Source organism: Amblyomma americanum, chromosome 7 (assembly GCF_052857255.1).
Source record: "Amblyomma americanum isolate KBUSLIRL-KWMA chromosome 7, ASM5285725v1, whole genome shotgun sequence".
In the NCBI taxonomy this organism is placed as follows: Eukaryota; Metazoa; Arthropoda; class Arachnida; order Ixodida; family Ixodidae; genus Amblyomma; species Amblyomma americanum.
Window position 1 is genome coordinate 21516215 of NC_135503.1, and position 19939 is coordinate 21536153.

The window sequence follows — 19939 nt, forward strand, 5'->3', positions numbered from 1 at the left end:
TCTACCGCACATGGATGGTCTCTTGCAGCTGTCAGCATCGCTTCCACGCTTCTTTAAGCTCTCTCTGCTTCGCTGTCGTTATTTTTCACAGCGCTATCTGTTAAGTGCTCGTTTCTCGCTCCTGCGGCGTCAACATGACACCACGCCGCGCTGATTTGTAAGGATTCCCTGATGTTACGCATGATGTCAATGCAACGCGGTATAACGACGCACCACGCTGGGTGGCCTGAACGCAGTAACGTCATGAGTGGAAGCATTGTCATGAGTGGAAGCAAATAATAATTAATGAACAATACTATGGTCATCGCCTCATGGTGCTGTTGCTGAATCTCCCATTACACACTGAAGACCGTACTGTGAGTGTTTTTCGCACTTATTATATCACTGATTAAATAATATTCACTCATCAATGCTGGAGTTATGGTCGCTGGTACTCTTTTAGAACTTACCGCTATAAACGTTAGCACTTGTTCCCGGCCCACGTGGTGTGGCTCCAGAAGAAACGCACCAAGGGCTCCGCAAAGCCATGCGTGTTCACGTGGCCCTGTTTTTGCCATGCGGGCTAGACATATTATAACGGCATACTCTCAGGGGAGCCTCCTACGATCGTCTGCGTGGTGTCGGATGACGAACGAGATGTTCCGTACATGCCGGAAGAAGGCTGCGACTTCCTCGTCTACCAGAGCATCGTCTACAAGAACAACGACACTTTCGTGCCTCGCTCTAATAAGAGTGAGTGCGAGGAAATCTTGTGCCGATCTAGTAGCACCAGCGAAAAACTTTACTCCTTAGTGGTTGTAGGTCCTGTGAGCGGTGCAGGAAAACATGCGGCGTCAGTCAGCTTTATTCAAAAACTTGCCTTTACGAGCATGAACCGGTTTTGGCTTTGCAAGAAGGTCGTGTGGCGTCAAGCTCATTCTTTCGCACGTGTTTTTGTTTAACTGATTTGTGTATTAAAAACTGCATGGTATGTAAAAATATTGCGCGCACATCTGGTCGGTCGGTTCCTAGCAATAGGTACAGTGTAAAACGTGCTTACAGTTTGGCCAATTTTGCAGAAAGTATTGAGAATAAAGGTGCAGTGTACATCAGATAACATTGGTTCAACTTAACGTAGAAACCGATCGATATTAAACTCGGCGGATTCGCAATCGTTGTCTTGGCAGTAAATACATACCGGGAGACTCTCCTGGCTAACCTTTCTTTCTCTCTCATCGCAAACGTAAGCTGATTTTTGAAAACCCTCGCAGTGCGTATGACCTCATGATCTTAATGGAGTTTCCTTTTTTTTTAAAAAAAAAGGGTAGACTGTGCCTCTATTTTGTGCATCGAACACGCGGAAGGCGCTGCTATCTTTGCATTTACGTCGTTGGTAGCACTATTTGTCTCTTATACTTCTTTTTACTATTTATCAGCATTTCCTGCAATAACTTTTGACGCTCTGACTTTGAATCTAAACCGTGAGTTCATTTCAGACAGCCTTCTTTTTCTTTTTTTTTCATGCACTACACACAAAATCAGCAGTCGACTGCACTTTAGAAAAAGAAAAAAAACTTTCGCACCAATTCGGTTCTCGTAAAAGAATGCTCTGCCTCGTGGCACGCGTTTCACTGCCTGCAATACCTGCGCCAACTATCGGCACGGACTGCGCAGCGGACTTCTTCAGGCGCTTCGCGTCTACGAGTACCCGGGACGAGGAAACCAAGTACCTGGTCGCCCTGGACGCCGGTGAGTTCGTGCGACACTATGCCAGCGAAGTCCGGACCGAGGCGTGGTTCACCCGCTTCGTGGGGCGTCTGGTGCTCTTCCTGGAGGAGAACAACATAGACGGCGTGGCCCTGGTCGAGCTGCCGCTCTCCCTGGCGGAGCTGGACCGCGTGACGCCTTCGTTGGAGGCCATAAGGCGATACACGGCCCACTTCGGCTACACCTATCTGCTGGGCGTGACGCTTCGCGAATCCGGGAACATCACCATCGCCGCAGCGCTGCCTCGTCTGATCGCGCTTTCTAGGTGAGTGAGACACAGTCTACAAAAGGGCTCACTTAACACAGAGTGGTCTATAAGACAATATCAAGAAATCTCTGCATGTTTCGGCATTTCCTTTTTGAAAGTTTTGTGCTGTTAAAGGGACATGTAGGGGAAACTCCGCTCATTTTTTGTTCCTAGTGAAAGTCGATTCTATAGTTTATTTCCTGGTATGCTGACGTTTGTCCAGCAGTAAAGGCACATTTATTGCTGGCAAAAAAACTTTTCCCGCTACCTTGTCAAACCCGTGACGTTCGTAATGAAAAGGACTCCGTGATAACCGTTTTGAACTGGACGGCGATGTAGCCTGGGCTCCGGGACCCGCAAATAAATGTGGCGGCGCATCCCAATGTACTTGCTAAATCGGTCGGGTATGGCGACACCCGTACTTGCTTCTTTTTGTGTGTTTTAGCTTATAAAACCTCCGTCTTCGGAGTGAGCTCCAGGCAGCGAGTGGGCATCCGCTCTGTTGGGCTGGAGCCAATTTCCTGGCCCCGAAAGGGAAATTTATTCTCCTCGGGCTACTCGTATTTTAAAAAGGCGCCATTAACTCGGGATTTGCAAAGGCTAACAGCACTGTGTGCAGTGAAGATCGCCTCCCGCCGAGTAGATGCTCAGCTGAAAGACCGCTAAAACCCGTAATGGCTCGAATACAGTTCTCAGTATTGGCGTGTGCATTTCGGCCGGATACCGTTAGAAGCTGCGCGACCACCTGCTTCGATTCACTCATTATTATCTGAACGATTTAAGCGTCCTCTACGCAGAGAAGGAAGCCATCTTATTCCACGTTCGTCGCACCATAAGAAAATAATAAACTGTGGCTCAATGCCGTGGCCCCTAAATAACGTGGACGAACGTTATTCTGACAATGTTTTCGGTCCAGTTCCTTCGACCTCACCCCGTAGAAACAGTTCATCCATTCTTCTGTCCACCAGCTCCACGGAATTTATTGTTTTGTGTTAGTAAAATTTATGCTTAAGCTCGTGTCAGCAGTTGTGGATAACCGTTAAGGCGCGTTTTTTTTTTTTTTACAATATGCTGCATATTGTATTTTATACAGAAATAAAATCTCAAGGTGTATTGGTATGCTAGGACGCCTTCGAAATTTGCTCCCTGCCAGACTCAAAAAACAGTTGTATTTCTCACTTATACATTCCCATTTTAATTATTGTTCCTTAGTCTGAGGAACCGGAAATAATACTGACGACAGACTAGAAGCATTAAAGCGAAGGGCAATTAGAACACTTTATAAAGAAGATTTAGACTCTGTATTGTTCGTGTCAATGCCTAATATTCCCCAGGCCTGCACGGAATGCAATGTAGCAGCATTCTACAAGCGCCACTCCTGTCGCCTCGCAGGCTGGCCGACGTGCTGGTACTCGAGAGTCACCTGGTGGCCGCGTCCTCCCGTGCAGAGAACGGCAGCTGCGCGGTCCGCTTTCCCAGCTCGGCGCATGCCTCCACGCTGAGCGGCGGGCACGGCCTGTCTCTGGACGAGGCTGCGCGCTTCCTGAGGCGGCTCGAGCACGCGTTGGCCATCTCTTCTCCCTCCTCCTCGTCGGACGGGGACGAGGAGCACGAAGACACCGAGGGGCAACTGTGCTTCTCGATCAGCCTCGCTGCCTTCAGGTTCCGCTTTGAGGGCGCCGCGAACAGCGTGCCCGGATTGGCGTGCAAGAGCGTCGACATGGTGCCATTTCAGGAGGTGCGCACTGTCTGAGCATATTTGAACAAGTTTTGGCGCATGAGATCCCTGATGTAGGTGTAAGGTTGTGGCTGCTTGCATTATTGAGTATCATGTGGTATCTGTGAACTCTGGAAAACTCAAGATCATTTTGTCGTATCATATTCATCTTATTTAACGCAAAGGCCGGGACAACAGAAGAGGAGTCAACGAACACCGACGCTGTGATATGAAAGTGATGTGAAAATACCAATTAATCCTTACAAATATTTCTTTAGACAGTCTATAGACTATCCATAAACTTCCGTCTATAAAGAATATAAAGTCTCTATAGACAAACCTTAGAGAACAGTCTATAGAGAATACAAATCCTATAGGCAGTCTATAGACAATCTGTGGATTTATGCCATACACTTTTAGTAGACTTGTCTCTATATACAGTCTGTAAACTATGAATAGAGAAAAAGAAATATCTGTAGGAAGGCAACACAGTCTGTAGATTTCTTACTGACTCTGTTGCCTTCCTATAGATATTTCTTTTTCTCTATTCATAGTTTTACAGACTGTATATAGAGACAAGTCTACTAAATGTATATGGCCATAAATCTATAGATTGTCTATAGACTGCTTATAGGATTTGTATTGTCTATAGACTGCTGTCTAAGGTTTGTCTATGTCTATAGACTGTCTATAGACCATTTTTGTAAGGGAGCCCAACAGTTAACCCTTTTATGGTATTTCGCAAACGATGACACTAGGCAACAGCCTGACTCCGAAACTATCTCACTACTCCAGAAATCGCAAAGAACTTCTGCGAATTTGCAAAATTCTCGAGCCTCTAACCGTAGGTATGTGACCGAGACAGTCGGGACTGCACGGATGCGTTATCGTGGATGTTTCTATCGTCCCTTGATCTTACGGAGCTTGTTCATTGTGGCTTCACTTGTTAACTATCCCCATTTTGTTTTCAGACTTGCGCGTCCTCCCACAACGTTAGTTGGTCCGCTGTGAAGGTCTCGGAGGCCGAGCGTTCGTCGTACCGAGTGGCGCCTGGCACTGTGATCACGTTCGACACGGTCGACGACATCGAACACAAGCTGGTTGGTCCTCGCAGCAGCCATGCGCACCATGTTCTGGTCTGAAAGTGCATTAACTGCTCAAAACACATTCACAAAAAGAAAGGAGCTGTAAAGAGTTATGAAGAAATGTTGCGAGTGACTGGGGGGAGACGTACAACAAATGCAGGAAACGACTAGTCATGGCTGCTTGAAAACCATACACCCCGCAGACTTCAGCTGCAATGCAGAATAACTTCGAAATACAATAAAGTGAAAACAATTGCCCTGGTTACTGCATGCTAAACACTACTAAACTGGCGAAGGCTTCGTACAATCAGGCCATGAAACAACTGCTGTTTCTTATTCGTGCTGCACTGCTTTAAAAGGAATGTACGGTGGACGACGCTAAGAAACCAAGCCGATGGGCTTTTAGTGCTGTTGATAACCTGCAGATCGAGCCTCCAGCTGTATTTGTTTCTCCTTCAAAAAACTTCGGGGCTTCTTTCGGCACGCCCAAGGTGTCCCTTTTTACGTCTGGATACCCTTTCCTTCTTTCAATTAATTTTCGACTGAGCCCGACACCAATTCACCCCTTGATTTGATATAAAATTGCATTCAGCAAAACTGAAGCTCGCTACCCTCCCCCGCTTTTTTTTATGTAATATTCATCAACGCCCACAGGCTACCATATCTATGTACCTTTGCGCTCCTTCCCACACCACTTCAATTCATGTGGGGTCTTCCTCACAGAGGTATACCGTAGCATGAGATGCAAATTGCAAAAGAGAAAGCACAGGTCCTGCACACTGCAAGACCGGTGACAAATTAATGAAGAAGCATTTAAGGAGCTGCACTTTCGGGTACTGGGCTATAAAAGAAGAAAGATAAGTTTGTAGGCGTGCATGTGCTTAAGTAAATGCACTGTTGTTTTTCAAAGACCAACACCTGTCGCTGATACCTGTGTTCCAACGTGCTCTAAATTGTAGAGGTTGCGGTGATTAGTAAACACGTGCTCTTCGCCTGAACAGGTCTCCACCGTGCGCGGGCTGACTTGCGGAGCAGTGTACGCCGTCAATTTCGACGAACCGGAGTCCGTTTGTACGTTTTCAGCCGGGATCAAGACCTTCCCCCGGTTCCAAGCCGTCATAAATAGCATAGGTATGCACACTTGCGTTAATAGCGATCCTGTCCAAAGTGATAACTGCTTTTTGGTTTATCCTCCACTGGAATATGTGGCACTCAAACACGACAACTTTTTTTCAGCTGTGGCATCCGCAACGGAGGAAGACGACGCAGGTAAGCTGCGTCAAATAATCGAATTTCGCCTCTTTGAGACGGTGCTCTCGAGCTCACTTTTCTTTTTGTTCTTCCAGCTGTCCTGTCCTAAGCATTGAGTTTAATTTTCAAATTTATTTTCAGGCGTACATGAAGAAACAGGTTTGTGATGAACGTTTTGTAAACGTTTGGTTTGCTCCGGACTAATACAACAGTTCCATTCCAATGCTCTTCCACGAGCCTGCTATTAGCGGGACGGGCGAGGGTGGAGTTAAACTGACGAGAATGGTTGGTGCTGTACAGGTGGTGATGAAATTTGGCCTGTATATTTCTTGACTGCTGTACACGCTGCAATGTTTCTGTCCTTGTGAAGAAGCTTTAGAGCTAGTTCTTCGTGCGCGTCATCGTCTTGCCAGTCAGCGATCTTTCACAAGTTTTACTTTTGTTAACCACGACATATGAGGATTTCTGCGAACAGGCATTATCGTAGTTGTCCTGGTGTGCACCGACATTCTCCTGCAGCCACTCTACGCACTTAATGAATGAAGGTAAAGCGTCAAGCCTCCCTTGCGCTTCTTAAACATTAATAAAAAAATGTGGTAGGGTTTTAATGTAGTTAAACCGAGTAGACGTGCGAAAGCCAGCGGTGCTTCGCACTCCTTGCTTTAAAGGTGTAAAAGCAATGGACCTTGAGAGTGCCAGAGTCACCCTCAAGGTCACCCTCCTATTGGCTAAAGCTTGCGCGACACTGCTCCGAACTTACCCGAGCTTCCTCCCATTGGCTGCAGCTTGAGCGATGCTCCTCCGAAGTAACCCGAGTTGCTCCGAGGTTTTCCACAAGATGGTTAGAACCGTGTGAAGTATAGTGCTTTCACACCATAACTGCGCCTGCTGCTTACTACGATACGTTTGCGATATGTCCTGTTATAGTCTACATCACCAAAAAAGTTAGAAGACAGCAGCGTGACCTTTGTGTACGTCTAACTATAGTACTCCGAACGATTTCACTTTCTCTCGATTGGCAATGCGCTTTTAAGGGCAGTGTCATGGTCACGTCATGCGGATAGTTTTGCTAGCGCTTTATTTTTGGGTAGCGTTCATGATAAGTCACGGAGCTTGGGCAATGTGGAATGATTTCAGTTGGTACTCCTACATCGCCAGTCGTGCTCGTAAAAGCGAGAGGAACCAGAGGAAACATGACGACGACGGAAAGCGGAATGACTCATCGACCATCTTCGCCTGTCACTACAGAGGGTAGGCGACTTTATTCTTACTTGTTGTTGTTCAATTAAGTTGCTGCAGGATATTCAGCGTTGCAGGTAGATGACTAAACAACGAGATGCCCGATAAAAATTTACTTCGTTAGACACAACGCCCGATGAAATTTACTTGTTTCTTGAATGGCCATGAATATTTTATCGTCTGCAAGAGGCGCAACGTCTTTTTTTGTGTGTGTGCATGCGTGTGTGTGTGCGTGCGCGTTTGTGTGGCAGAAGAGCTAAGAACCCCGTTTTGGTACCGTGACGAACCGTAAGCGAAAGTGACCTTCTGCTTCCTTCAGTGCAAAAATGAATACTTCTCCCTGTATTTGTACTTTCTTAGTACTATTTATTACTTCCAAATACTCGATACGTACGCACTTTTTAGTAGCTGCTAAGTAATACGTTCTTAGTTTTCAACTATTATAGATTTCGCTCTAGAAGGTCACCTGTGTCCGGCGTAATGAATGGAAGACTGTGTTTTTGCTGCAGATCATTGTGGTTTGCTGTGTAGAGCACATTAGAAGTAAACAACGATCAATAAAAATTCCAATTAAGAGAAGGCAATGGCCCGCGAGATTTGTGTCTTGCAAATATAGCTTTGCAACCACTGCCACCCCTCTTAACGACCATCTCGGTTGAGGATATTTAGCTGAAGTTAGAAAGCATTTCAGGTTGGAAATCATGTATAGCATTTATTTTGGAAAGCTAAGCATTACCAAAGACTGCTACCTGCTTCAACCTCACTTTCTGTCTAGACGACTTGACCATCGGAGTAAGATCCGAGAAATAAAATGTCAGACAGATGTGTATAAAACCTCATTCTTTCCACTGACGATCAGTGAGTGAAACAGGCTGCCAAATGGCGTCACTGAGTGCTACACGCGAAGATCAATTCCGCGCGTTTTTATCAAATGTGTGACGTGGCATGCAGTTCTCTTTTGCGCATGCTTTTCATTACTTTTCTGTCATTGTGTCTGTTGTGCGCAGTTGTCCTCCTTCAGTGCATGTTTCCCATCATTACTTGTGTATTAGTATTTTTCTTGCTTTCCTTATAGCCCTACCAGCCGGTTTCATCAGTGTTGACCCCTTGCCTTGAAATAACAATAATTAAATTTAGAAATCTGCTTACAACTCACATGCCCTGGCTAAAAATACATTTCCCCACGAATGAGCCCAGAATTTGTTCGCGATAACTGTGTCAATAGCTAAATACACGTCAAAGCCTCTACGTCTGAAACAAAGCAACGCACCGCCGTGATTAAAACGACGCTTCACAATTGTACTCAGCTCCAGAGAAGAGACTCATCTGTACGGTGACCAATGGGACGAACGCGGTCCTGTCCGATGTGCGGAAAGCTTGCAGCCACCTGGTCTTCTCGGCTCTCAGCTACGACCGGAACTCTTCCATTCTGGTTCCCAAAGAGGGCAAGTTCACGTCGTGTCGCTGTCGTCCGAAATTTAGGGACGGTGAACTAAACTGTTAACTAGAGATGCGCTCGGAAAAAGCACGAAACACGTAAAACGGCTAAGATATCTAAGTCCACGAATTTAATGCACATGCAAATCACGATTGCTAGTACGAGCTCAAGGGCCCCTTTTAACTCTGCTGCTTTAAGGCGATAGACTTTAATGGCTCATACTTGCCGTGACCGTCCGTCCGTTACATCGCCACCTAGGTCACGTTACATTAAGATCACGCGTATAATTTGGGTAAAAATTGCAAATCAGTGCAATGAGTCGCAAACGGCTTGCGCCTTCCCGGAGTTAAGAGATATCTAAGTGCCTCCAATGATTTTTTTCTAAATGCGCTGAAACTATAAAAAGTTCGTTTTTTTTTTAAACAGGTGCCGAAGCGTCTGAGTAAAATTTATAGCATTCAGTGATGACAAAAAGTAAAACTGTCGTGACATATCGGAGGAAAATCAGGTTTCAAACCCTTTCTTTCTTGCAATAAATTTTCTAATACCGTAGAATTTTGAAATTTTGACGATTTTGTGTTTCTGTAGTTTTGCAAGTACGCAGACACCAAAAATATGGTAGTCGCACGAGTTGAGGTTTTTTAAAGCAACAAAAATTGAAAATGTAAATTAGATTTTATCTTGCGCCATTATATAAAGATCAATATTTTTCAAAACTCTTAGCACCGGTGCAGCACTTTCACTTACAGTTTAAATTTACGATTAAAAATTTCAAACGCTCTAAACCTTCTAATTCCTACAATGTACAAGATACTGATAACCGCCGTCGTTACCTATAAACATATATTAACCTGTAAGACCTATAAACCATTTAACTCAACTTGAAGCAATAATCACTGCTGGTGGCGACATTTCAGAGGCTGGACTCAACGCCTTCCTCGCTCTGAAGAACTCCTCAAGCGTTAAACTCGCTGTGGAGCTGGACGTTGTGGACCTGCTTGAGTCGGGACAGATCGCCGAGAGGGAACAGGCGGCCGTGGCGACGCTCTTCTGGATGCAAAAGCACGGCTTAGAGAGGCTGGCACTGTTTGTCAAGCGTCGTGACTTCTCCGAAGCGCACCTGCAAAGACTCATCTCGCTCATCAAGGTAGGCGAGGTCAGATACAGCCTAAACAGAAAGGAGTATAAACGAGAGTGCGCTAGAGGACAGCCTGCCCCCTTGTTACTCCCGTTTAGGCGTATTCGTGTCCAAAGTGTAGATACGATCGAGCGCCCTGCTTCCAGGCAACGGGTTTAGATCAACCCTCAATTCCTTGACCACCTCCGCACACTGGCTTCGGCTTGCGTGCCAAGGTAACGTCACAATCAAAAACCGGCGTCTAACGCATTCCTTGTTTCATGCAGTGTTAGGGCGGAGTTGTTCGACGTGTTCTTGCTGACACCGCTTGCCTCAAATTTTACACTACTTACTATCAATGCCGGAATGCATTTAGAGACTTTTTATTTGGAGCCGCGATGACTGTCGAAGGAGCCCCGCTGTCTAACGAGGAATGCTGACGCTTGGAATGGTCAGCCACGTGCCCCTTATCTGACGGACGTGCACTGGACCATTGCGGATCCGGGCGCTGCGCCTTTGGTGAGCTTGGGCTCGCATACAGAAGAAAGGAACTCTGGGATGGCGCCAGGCAGCATTGTCCCTGCTCTCAGCCCGTCCTCCACCTGGCTGACAGGTGTCATCTTTAGGGGCCGTCTGAGGTTCGGATGATCCCATCCGAGCCACTCTGTTCACTCTGGGCTGCCATTGGCTGAGACAGGAACAAGACAGCCTCCAAGTTCGTCAGGATGAGTTGGAAGCATCAAAATACTCTCCTCAGGACAACTTCCCTGCCTCTTCCTGATATGATGCGACGTTAGATGCCACCTCATACGAGTCGCAGGTAACTGTAACCGTGGGCGCCGTGTTGTCGACAGCAATCGTGGCGAGGCGCCGGGAAAACCTCGAGCGGTATCTGGGGGTACCTCCTTCGAGGCCGCGAGAGTAGCCACGTAGAGCGTGACGCGATTCTGTCGGACGTGGCGTGGCTTCCGTCAAAGCGCCTCTATGCAGACTGGCAAGTCTCTGTCTCATGGACATGAGCAGTGCTGCTGGCCCACCGTGGTGCCGTACATGCGGCGCCGAGGTGACCTTCCGCGCAGCGCCGGGCAGACACTGTCTTCATACCACGGTATTCAAGCATGGCGCGATGTCCCGCGACGGTGATGAAGTTCAGCGGCTTCCGTTACATGCGAAGTTTCGCCAGTCATGCTCCGTTGCGGACATGGCTCCGGGACTTGAAGACGGGCTCCGTGACGGCCCGGACCTTGCCGTAAGGGTTCAGAGAAGCTGCGAGCGCGTCGTCGTTCACATGGTAGAGACAAAAACCACTGGCGCAGCCTATTCCACCAGCAGTACTTGTTTTCCGGCCACGAGCATGGAATCCTTGGCTAACATTTGCGTGCCTTGCGCGACCGAACTAACAGCAGCCAGGAAATTGGTCCTGTCGAGCTGCTGCAGGTATACTGCAGCCTCCGACGCCGACAATCGTCTCGATGAAGTCGTCCGCCAGAACAGGTTCTGGCACTTGGAGCTGAAGTCGCATGGCTTTCGCAGGGCGCTGGGCTGCAGGCGTCTGCTCAATGGTCCGGATTGCCCTGGACACCACGACGGTAGGCGCGGCGCCGGGGCACTGGAAATGGCAATGGTGCCTTTGGGGACGCACGGGGCGGTATCCGGTGCTCGCCTGGACGGAGGTTGGCCAGGAGTCTTCTGGGGGTCGACGGACAAAGTGACGACACACTTCGTTTGCAAAATTTTCTGTCCGCTTTCCGTTCTTCCGCCCACCCAGGCCGTCCTCTAGGGCGTGCATACGTGCACAAGGGGCCGCTTAAACAAGGTTCGAAAATTCTGGTTTCCTGGTTTTGTAAGTACACCGTATTTTGAAAGCGCAGTCAAGGACGAAGCACAGGGGAAAGGGCGGGACAAGCGCGACTCCCAGAATGGCTCATTCAAAGATTATTCGGTGAACAGCCCGCCTGCGCAGTTGCAGCCTGCATGACTGGTAAAGCGTAATCGCCAGAAGCAAAGCAACAGAAGCAAATACATTGCCAACGTACGATGAAAGGAATGATGCCACGTGTGTACATTGCTTGACATGATAATGCAGTGCGCGACAGTGCCATCAGAGCCACTGTAGCACCCTCTCTTGGACGGCGCCGACAACCCGGCTAGCGCGCGCCACCCTGCGAAGAGAATAAAGACGGCACCTGGTCGTGGCTCGTGCAGCCACGGCTGGGCAGTTCTGTTCTGGTGTCGGCTCGTAGCAGTGGTCTCGTTTCCTTCGCTCCTGAGGCGTTAAGCCTACTTTGGTGACCCGGACGTGATGCGGGCTAGGCAAAATTGCGCCTCAACCTGGTGGAACCAAACTTGCGGGTTTTGGGGCCAGAAAGGTGAAAGGCGAACCTGCAGCGACGAGACGTCCTGCGGACGCGAATCCTGCTGCGTGGATGTTGCGGGATCGGTCATTGCTATCTGCCTTATACAATTTTTTCACTCGTTCGCTATCTTATCAACCTTGAAGATGATAGAATTCCTTGCGTGTACGATGGTATATATTTGTATGTGTTGCCTTCAAATAAAGCAGTTGTGAGTGGCGCTCCGTCCCGTCTTTCTACCTTGTGTCGTGTCTGTTTTCGCGCCTGTAACCAAAAAGATGTACAGTTGCCAAATTGCCCAGCAAGACGTTCTTTTAAGCGTCAATTTGAGCTGTGCCAACAACGCGGGGTTTTCAATTATCGCCTACAATAACAACGTTGCGCTAACAGATATGCAAGGCATCATCTCTAAGGGGATTTTTACACTGGAAAGACTAGAGGTCTCCTCGATTTGGCCGCACTTTCTGCACCAGTTCAGGAAGTGCGGCACTCTCGCACTCGATTTCACAGGGCAGCTAGTGCCACCTGCACTTCGGCACTCGATTTGGCCTCGAGCTGCACGAGTTCTTCTGCACTGCTGCACTAGCCTCCCGGCCAGTTCTCTTCTCGCGCAAGTAGTGCAAGGTGCTTGGCGCGCTCCGTAGCAGACGGCTCCGCGGCCGCTTGTTTTGTGAGCGGCGTTGAGACCATGTTTGAGACGGCCGCGCACCCGTGAAAGACGCGGCATCTGCGCCGGGCCCTCAACAGCTGAAATGACAGTGCGCGTATACGCGTGTGTATGCGCGCGCGTGTGCGCGTGTCTGTGTACGCGCGTAAGCGACTGGCTGGCATGGCGCACGTACGTAAGTACGTACTGCGTATGGGTTCGCATCTTTCTGTCCAGCCTCGCACGTTGCTTACACCATTTCTCTTTTGTGTGCAATTATTATTATAGACGCAGCACGATGTAGCGCTTCCATACCAGACAGATTGTGAGATGTTTTATAATACGTGGGCGATCGCAACGTTTGTGGCTCGCTGCGACGTCAGTACCTCCGCTTACGACAGCGACTGGGCTTGAGGTCGCCGTCAGCCCACACCTTCGCCTGCCAGTTAGCCTCCGACAGTCACGTCGCCGTCTGAACGCGATTGAGTTGAGGTCAAATATAGATCAGGCAACTCTTGGCGGACAACCGCATTCGAGTCACTTTTCGATAGAACGGAAGCAGCCTGAATCACGCGTATGGACTGTAAAAGCTCGTCTCGAGCGGTAGTCTGAATAACGTCTCGAATTCATTGTTGCCTGTTCAAAGTACCCGTTGAATCAGTGACGGTCGACCGGCCTGCGCCACTTTGCACAACGCAGCAGGTGTCAAATTCTTCACCACCTTTGGAATTAACAAATTTTATAGCCGCTCCACGAGATGTGCCACTTCGAGCAAATCTGCACAGCGTTCAATGCAGCTAGCACAATCTCGCGCAAACACGCGAAAAACACCAACACATGGCCGCAGCAGACGAAAGTTTCTGCACTTTTGCACTCGATTTGGCCGCTGCACCGACAGCACTAGTGTCGGGCTACACTCGCGCCGCAAGAACTGGCTCTGCACTGGCACGGCACTTTTGTGAATTAGTGCAGAAAGTGCAGCCAAATCGAGGAGTCCTTAGGACTGGGCAGCAACAGCCATTTATGTTCAAAGTTCGTAGTGACAGCGCTACATGGCGCCACATGCCCGCGAGCTGGCCAGGTGGCTTGGTCCACGGCCCGATTTAGAGGGTTCATCCTTATATCCATCCATCCATCGTGGGTCCACGCCCGCCGCGTCGGGACCAGTCAGAATCGCCTTGAGGGCGCCAGATGGCGCCACGTGCCGGTCAGCCGGGTGCAGCATGCCTGACGCATCATGACCAATCAGCACATGAGCACTGGCGGCGCGCGATACGGTTGCGGTAGAGGTACGCGCTATGATAAAAGTTTACATTATGCTTATATGAAAGCTAGTGTCATTTCATCCAGTGCCGACTGCATCCCTTGCCTCAAGACACCGTTACATGGCCAGCAAACCTCTCGTGCCCATTCTGTGACACACTCGGCACGTGCTTTGCACCTCTCTCCAGCAGGCTGTCCCTCAAAAGATATGGTCTTGGAACGTGCGCTCAATGCCCACAGTCCCACCTATCGCAATTGCCCTATATTGCTCTCGGCGCTTCACACGTATAATGTGTTGCTACGACCTAAGAACAGTACCGCAGCGGTGGCCAAGTGGTCGAGCATCCGCCTCGTATGCGGGAGTTGCGGGGTTCGATCTCAAGTGCCGCCGGTTACCCACCGGTGATACAATGGGTTCAAGCTTTCCCCTGACTGGTGCTCAGATTCTTTAGGGTGAAATGCTTGGGAAATGGGTCTTTGACCCCACCTTGAATAATCGAAAAACACCTTGTGCCATGACGCTCTTTGGCCACAGTTGCCCTCGCGCCATTAAAACTTCATCATCATCATCATCATCATCATCACAACCTAAGCACACGGGTCAGCAGACATGCATTCCTGCTCTGGGGCAGTGTAGGCATAGCACGGATTGCACCGCTATTTTTATTATTGTGCTGCGGCTCTGCAGAACGACCACAGAACGGGTGACTTAGCTGAGAAAGCTATGCTTACACAATTCACTAAACAGGTACCATCAGCGTCAAATGAAACTAAAACAAGAGGACTGAAATGCAAACACAAAACCGCCAATATATTAGCTTCTAGAGAAGAATACAAGCGCGGCTTATTAACACGAGCGGAGTTTTGTCCCTTCGATGTGGAAGTAGTTTGCGCTGGTACTGAGCATTTGGCAATTCGTGTTTCAGTTGCCTTGTTCAGGTTTCATTTCAAGCTAGTAGATCAAGTTATCGTATTCCTACCACTAATATGGAAGTGGGCTAGGAAATACCAACCTTTCATTATTTAATCTGGAATTTTCCAGCACTGAATGTTCTAGCTAGACCCATGTTGGGTAGGTATCGCAGGAGTGTGACGAATAACAAGTAAAAAGGGAATAATTACTCATTAGCATCCACCCAAGCGCATCCGTACGGCTGCAAAGAAAAGCTATACAGCTCCCACAGAAACTTATTAGTTATAAAAAGATTAGTTTTGGTCCGAAGTTCAAACCCACCACAGCCTAACCGGGACAACCGCTTTTCCAGCTGAGCTAACCGGGACGGCTAACAATGGTAGGGCGAGATCGAATTGATCAACAACTCGAAGTGGGAACGGTGTTGGTCAAATGATGAGCAATTGCTCCCTTATTGCAAATCTTCTCCACCTTGGGGGGATTTCCCAAAACATTTGACCATGTCAAAAGTACTTAATGCTGTTTTCCGATGCTCGATGTTTCAGATGCTCCGAACAAGTCTGCGAACAGTGCTGACGGATCAGATAAAAGAAGTCATTGTCGCTGTTCCGCTACAAAGTAGAGTTTTCATCTCCGAGCTGCTACAGTGAGTACGCATAATACAACTTGACCCAGGAGAGTTCGTAGTGCACTCTGTTGTTAACACTGAGGAAGGAAAAGACAAGAGAGGCGCTTCCTACACTGTGGCCTGGCAGAAAAACATCGCGGAAGTCACGAAGTTCTGGAGGTCTCGTCTGGGCGCTCTTAGCAGCCAGCACAAACTGCATTGCAGCGCCTCCCAGAATGCTGTGGAATACCATGCTGGTCTCAGCTTACTCTGTGCAACTGAAGCCATTCAGATAATTTCGATAGTTCCAAAGATTAATTTCTACAGCGCACTGCGGTGAAGCGCATCGCTTCTCAACTTAATGATTGTTTGTTATTCAAATGTATGATTACCAGCCTTTAGAAACGCTGTTACCACAACAGACGACCAATTTGGGAAAGCTGAAACCTTAGTATCATGCGACAGATGTTCTATAAGGAATAATAATTGCTAAGTATTTGCAATGCTGAGAGCGTTGTGCAAATGCTTTGAAAGAAGTGACGAGGCAGGGAATTCGAGATAGATGCGTCACCAAGAGCGACAGATTTCCATCTTTGACCCTACAATGTGTTGCGGTTTGCAGGCACGCCGATACCATCATCTATATCACACACCACTCTGCGCCGAGTGAGAGCTGTGTGGTGGTCTTCCCTTCAACGTTCGATTCAAACCAGGGGTTCTCAGATGTGGTAAGCCTGTAACTCGGACGTATCACCACGCCACTTTCTAGTTGAACTGGTGGTGGTACTTCGTCTACCGCTATGAACGAGGACAATGAAAGAAGAAATCGTGGACAATGGAGATCGCCTCACCTCTTGGGTCAAGTCAGTGTTCAGCGACGTTGGCTGTACTGGGCTGGGTTACTCTTCTCGTTTTCTCAAGCAGAGAAAGCGACTTTGTCGCGGTCTCTGTGCGGTTAGGGCGGAAAAACTTCTTATGCATATGAAAGATTTCGGCCTTCTTACTAGTGATAGACTCGTTTCGAAAATCACCGTGCAACCAGAAAGAAGCGATCAAAGCCAGGAAATTATATCCCTTGTACCTGTCACCTTTTCGGGCCTAACTCAAAATACGTTGACAGAGAACACCATGCAACTACTCAGCTGCCCCAAAAGTCAACCTGTTGTCATCAAACACGCACACTACGTAAATGCTGTACCGTAGACACTCAGACTTGAAGAAAGTCACTTCCTCCTTATCGAAATCATCAAGGCACTCCCTGGCCTCACTAGTATCTTAGAAATAATGGACGGTTCAACGCGTGAACGGGAGAGAGCGGGGGGGGGGGGGGACTAAAGGAAGCGACAGGACCAACCACGACTTACGCATATCAGAGTCAATCTTAACCACTGGCGCAAGAGCTGCGTTTGTTAAATTTTGCGCGTTTTTTTACACCGTCAGCTGTTCAGACTCCCCGAGATCTCATGGTCGTCATCCGCATAAAACGAAGCCATCAAATAGTAAGGTCACGTGACCTATTTTGACAGGTCACACTAGTGGGTGATGCGACTGATATGAGAAAAACTCTTCACTGAATCTCTAACACATTCTCTTCACACTTTTTTTTCTTCTACATCCCCCTTACACCAGGTGGTGAAACAAACTTCACATTATAAGAAAGCAATTGGCGGCCGTGTTTTCTTCGCCGTTCACACTCTTTTTATTTCTAGAGCTTTATGATAAAAAATTAGCGCGTTAATGTCTTCGCGGCAACTACAAGGTGCGCATTACGCATTATATAAGGTCGGGGACTCATTATTAGGGAAATGCAAAACATCATGCTGCCTCGGCCACAACTTGTCAATAAGCGGTCGCAGCCTGTCCACCACCTCAGAAAGGGCGTGACTATAGAAGCGACGGGAGCACGTGCCCGACGCTAGACCTGGTGCTCTAAATATCTTCTGTCTCGAACCGTAGGAGCCGGGTGACCTGGTGCCTGCCGATTTGTCGGGCGCCGTCAGAACGAAGCGCTTCTGCGTCTCCATTAGCCTGGCCGTGCTGCGTTTCATGCTCGACGATTCCGTCTCCAGGGTGGCCAACAGCAGTTGTCTCAGCGAGAGCTGGATCTCCTACGACCAGGTATGCGCATACGCTGCGCGACTGAGGTTCCTCCACTTGGGCGCAGTTTGTCCTCTGGCGAATACCTGTGTTTTCCTGAGAGGATCCTCAGTTTTTGATCAAAACAAGTGTGAAGGCCTGTAGAATAATAATGATAAAGAAACAATTTGGGCGCACCATTCATTGATATGAACTGAGCCGCCGCGGCGGCTCAGTGGTTATATGGTGCTCGGCTGCTGACCCGAAAGGCGTGGGTTCGATCGCGGCCGCGGCGTTCGCATTTCGATGGAGGCGAAATGCTAGAGGCCCGTGCACTGTGCGATGTCAGTGCACGTTAAAGAACTCCAGGTGGTGTAAATTATTCCGTAGTCCTACACTACGGCGTCCCTCGTTGCCTGGGCCGATCTTGGGACGTTAAATCCGATATACAAAAACCAAACGTGTTTATGTCGCCCTCGTTTGAGCGGACTACTCCGCTTTCTAAAAAATTCGCGCTTGATGTTTGAGGTCCAAGGTATATACGTGTACATCACAATGCCAGCTGAATATGCTGAAGAATACGAAGATTTGCGTTATGAGGAAATATTTAGAGGTTAAAAATGACATGCATGCCCCACCATTCTCGTGGTTGGTTGATATAATCGCATGGATGATATAATTATTAGAATTATTGAAGTCATTCACACGGCAAGCGCCTGCGGTTCTGTTGCAGACTTGCCTCGAGAGAAAGACGACTCCAACCTACGATGCAGACGCAATGGCTGTTTTCAGAGAAGGGAACGGTTACGCATTGACGTTCGAAAATGAAGAGTCCCTCCACTTGAAGGTGCGGTATTGTTTACTCAGTTTACACCTGCACCGGAAACCTTTGCTCATCTTGCGATACGTTTCCGGGCACTTCTGGAGGCCGATTTCCAGGTTTAGGTTACCTGACATAAGCGTGCCGGCCCGTTCGCGAATAACCGATATTGCCATAAAATGCATGAGCGTCCGTAGAGTACGCTAGTTTATTGCACTAATCCCACTGCTGGCGGTCTGTAAAAGGAGGTGTGACCAGCCTCCCTCGATCCTTGAACTTAAAGACTGTATCCGCGCAATTATGCTGGTGCTTGCAGTTCGGCAGGTACGGGGACCTACTCCCACCGCTGCCATGAAATATCGCAATTATACACCACGCGCGCTAAACTATAGTATAGTAACCTATGGATGTCTCACAAAGAAGTGTTCATGGCGCGTTCGCAAACCACTCTCGGGCAAACCACTCTTGCGTGCCAACAATGACACACCCTGTGTCCTCTCTACAGTGTTTCCGATTCTGAACGCGACGCGGTTCGTGTCGTAGTGAACGGCCACCCTTCCTGTCGTTGTTATACGTTTGCCGTATTACGCCCTGATAGCGAGAGCCGTCGCTTTATTATATGCTGCTCCTTAACGGTCCCGCACAGGCTCGTCACATTTCGGATCTGTTAGGAGGCAACGCTTGCGTGGCTGCTTTTCACGTGGAGTACGATGCCGGCCGTAACGCATGCGCCGCGCAGCTGCACAACAACTCCCGTCTTGCCGAGCTGGCCTCCGCGTTGCAAGGTGAGTCCACCTGTCCCAGATCAGTGATGCGGAGAGTTTGGGCTAGTTGGTTGCCCATAACTGAGGACAAGCGCGCAGGAAAACACGGGGACATGAGACAGAGAGACGCAGACAAACGCTGACTCACAACTAAATTTTATTCAGAAGCTTGTGTTTCTGTATTCATTTTCACACGGTTGTGAATAAGTTACCGCTTGACTGCGTCTTTTTGTCTCGTGTCCTTGTGACTTGCTGTGCGCCGTTATTCAGCGTTTTGTCGCTGACAAAATAGTGTGCTGGGTAATTTGGTGATACATATTTTTCAAATAAAAATTATGGTGATGATGATGATGAATGGCGCCATGGCACAAGGTATTTTTCGTGTACACAAGGTGAGGTCAGAGACCCATTTTCCAAGCGTGCCACCTCGCAGAAGCCAAGTACCAGGTCAGAGGAAAGTTTGTACCAATTGTATCTCCGGTGGGTACCAGGCCGCGCTGGGGATAGAACCCAGGACCTCCCGCATGCAAACCGGATGCCCAAACTTGCAAATAAAATGCGCGAAACGCCACAAAAAGAACAAAATTCTTATTTTAATCTGATCTCTTTCGTGTATTTCCGCTCTTTTTGTTTACAACACATGCGTCGCTTGCAAG

The 19939-nt window shown here is 48.4% G+C and overlaps 2 protein-coding genes across 2 annotated transcripts in view; both read left to right on the forward strand.

Moving 5' to 3' along the window:
• Nucleotides 1-4852, forward strand: part of LOC144097609 (uncharacterized) — a 46270-nt gene extending 41418 nt beyond the window's left edge. Inside the window, exons 41-44 of the mRNA XM_077630270.1 lie at nt 592-732; nt 1654-2011; nt 3386-3731; nt 4682-4852. Coding sequence (XP_077486396.1) covers nt 592-732; nt 1654-2011; nt 3386-3731; nt 4682-4852 — 1016 coding nt within the window. The remainder of the gene's footprint in view (nt 1-591; nt 733-1653; nt 2012-3385; nt 3732-4681) is intronic.
• A 4335-nt stretch (nt 4853-9187) lies between these two features.
• Nucleotides 9188-19039, forward strand: LOC144097611 (uncharacterized). The gene is made up of 7 exons (XM_077630271.1): nt 9188-9197; nt 9641-9870; nt 15562-15662; nt 16246-16351; nt 17580-17741; nt 18433-18546; nt 19025-19039. The coding sequence occupies exons 1-7, from the start codon at nt 9188-9190 to the stop codon at nt 19037-19039; spliced, it is 738 nt and encodes a 245-aa protein (XP_077486397.1).
• The last annotated feature ends 900 nt before the right edge of the window (nt 19040-19939 follow it).

Coding starts and splice junctions, on each gene's coding strand:
- LOC144097611 (XM_077630271.1), top strand. Junction 9,871..15,561: donor GACTCATCTCGCTCATCAAG/GTAGGCGAGGTC, acceptor TCGATGTTTCAG/ATGCTCCGAACAAGTCTGCG. Junction 16,352..17,579: donor ACCAGGGGTTCTCAGATGTG/GTAAGCCTGTAA, acceptor CTCGAACCGTAG/GAGCCGGGTGACCTGGTGCC.